A 1228-nucleotide genomic window follows, 5' to 3' on the forward strand; every position below is an offset into this window, starting at 1 on the left:
CCTGCTCAGGCGGTGTCTGCGCGCAGCTCGACAGGCTCGCAGGACGGCCCCGTGAGCAACCCCAGCAGCAGCAGCAGCAGCCAGGACTCGCTGCACAAGGCCCCCAAGAAGAAGGGCATCAAGTCCTCCATCGGCCGCCTGTTTGGCAAGAAGGAGAAGGGCCGGCCCGGGCCCGCCGGCAAGGAGTCCTTGGGGCAAGGTGGGTGGGCCCCGCGCCAGGGCGCCGGCGCCCATGCCTGGTGCCCGCTGCCAGGGGCAGCGCTCCCGGTGGGCGGTTCAGGCGCCTGAGCCCGATGCCAGCCTCTCCCCGACGCGGGTGCGCCTCCCAGCGCGCTCGAGCGCCCAAGCAGAGCTGGGGAGGGGACCCGCGTCGCCGGGCTGCCGGCGTGCTTTTCTCCGCCCTGAGTCCCTCCACTTCCTTGTAGCTGGTGTCTTGGAGACAGAGACCTCATCTCAGGATGCCTTGGGGCTCAGCAAACTGGGAGGACAGGCAGAAAAGAATCGTAAACTTCAAAAAAAGTAAGTTTTTTAAGGACGTATTTGTGTACACAAGAACTGGGGTGCAGGTGAGAGGTATGGGGTGGGTGAGAGGGTTCCCAGAGACAGAGCGGGGAACAGAGCATGAGAATCGACTGAAACCCACTGCTGAGGGGAGCAGCGGGGGCAGGGGAGGCCTGCTACGCCCTGGGGGTCCTCCCCGGCCGAGCATCGAACTCGGGTCGTGGTGATGACGCTGAGACTTGGCCCTGGGCCACCGGGGGCCCAGAGGAGTCCCTCATCGTCGTGCGGCTCACGGGTGAGTCCCGAGTGCCGCTCTGGCTGGCGTGCGCTTGCCGCACGCCCCAGCCCACTCGCGCTGCCCCCGGCGCCCAGCCTCTGGCTCGTGAGCTCTCTGGCCCCGTGGCACTCGCGCCGTCCGCAAGGGCGTGTGCTGGGTCCTGGGCCGCGGTAGCCATGTGAAGCGCTGTGGTGGCACGGGCAGGGCCCAGCCCCCAGCCTTGGCCCCGAGCCTGCCGCCGTGCGGGCCGGTCTGGGGCGTCCGCCTGGGCCCTCCAGAGCCGGTGGGCCTGGCGCGCTGTTGGCTCTGTCAGGGTGCAGCAGACATGGTCTTTCTCTTACGCTCACGGACCCACAGGAAGGCCCAGCGCTCCGGTTCCCTGCCCGTAGGCGCGTGCAGCCCTCCTGCCGGCCCGTGCCGTGTGAGACGCGCGGCCTGCGGCCTGCGCCC

General features: G+C 69.1%; 1 protein-coding gene across 1 annotated transcript in view; it reads left to right on the top strand.

Moving 5' to 3' along the window:
* PPFIA1 (protein tyrosine phosphatase, receptor type, f polypeptide (PTPRF), interacting protein (liprin), alpha 1) overlaps positions 1 to 1228 on the top strand; it is a 42505-nt gene that overhangs the window by 28321 nt on the left and 12956 nt on the right. The window contains 2 exon segments of the mRNA XM_012734322.1: positions 27 to 199; positions 426 to 519. Of these exon segments, the coding sequence (XP_012589776.1) occupies positions 27 to 199; positions 426 to 519 (267 nt within the window).

The sequence above is a fragment of the Condylura cristata genome, unplaced genomic scaffold, assembly GCF_000260355.1.
Source record: "Condylura cristata isolate star-nosed mole 26May11 unplaced genomic scaffold, ConCri1.0 scaffold00054, whole genome shotgun sequence".
Lineage (NCBI taxonomy): Eukaryota > Metazoa > Chordata > Mammalia > Eulipotyphla > Talpidae > Condylura > Condylura cristata.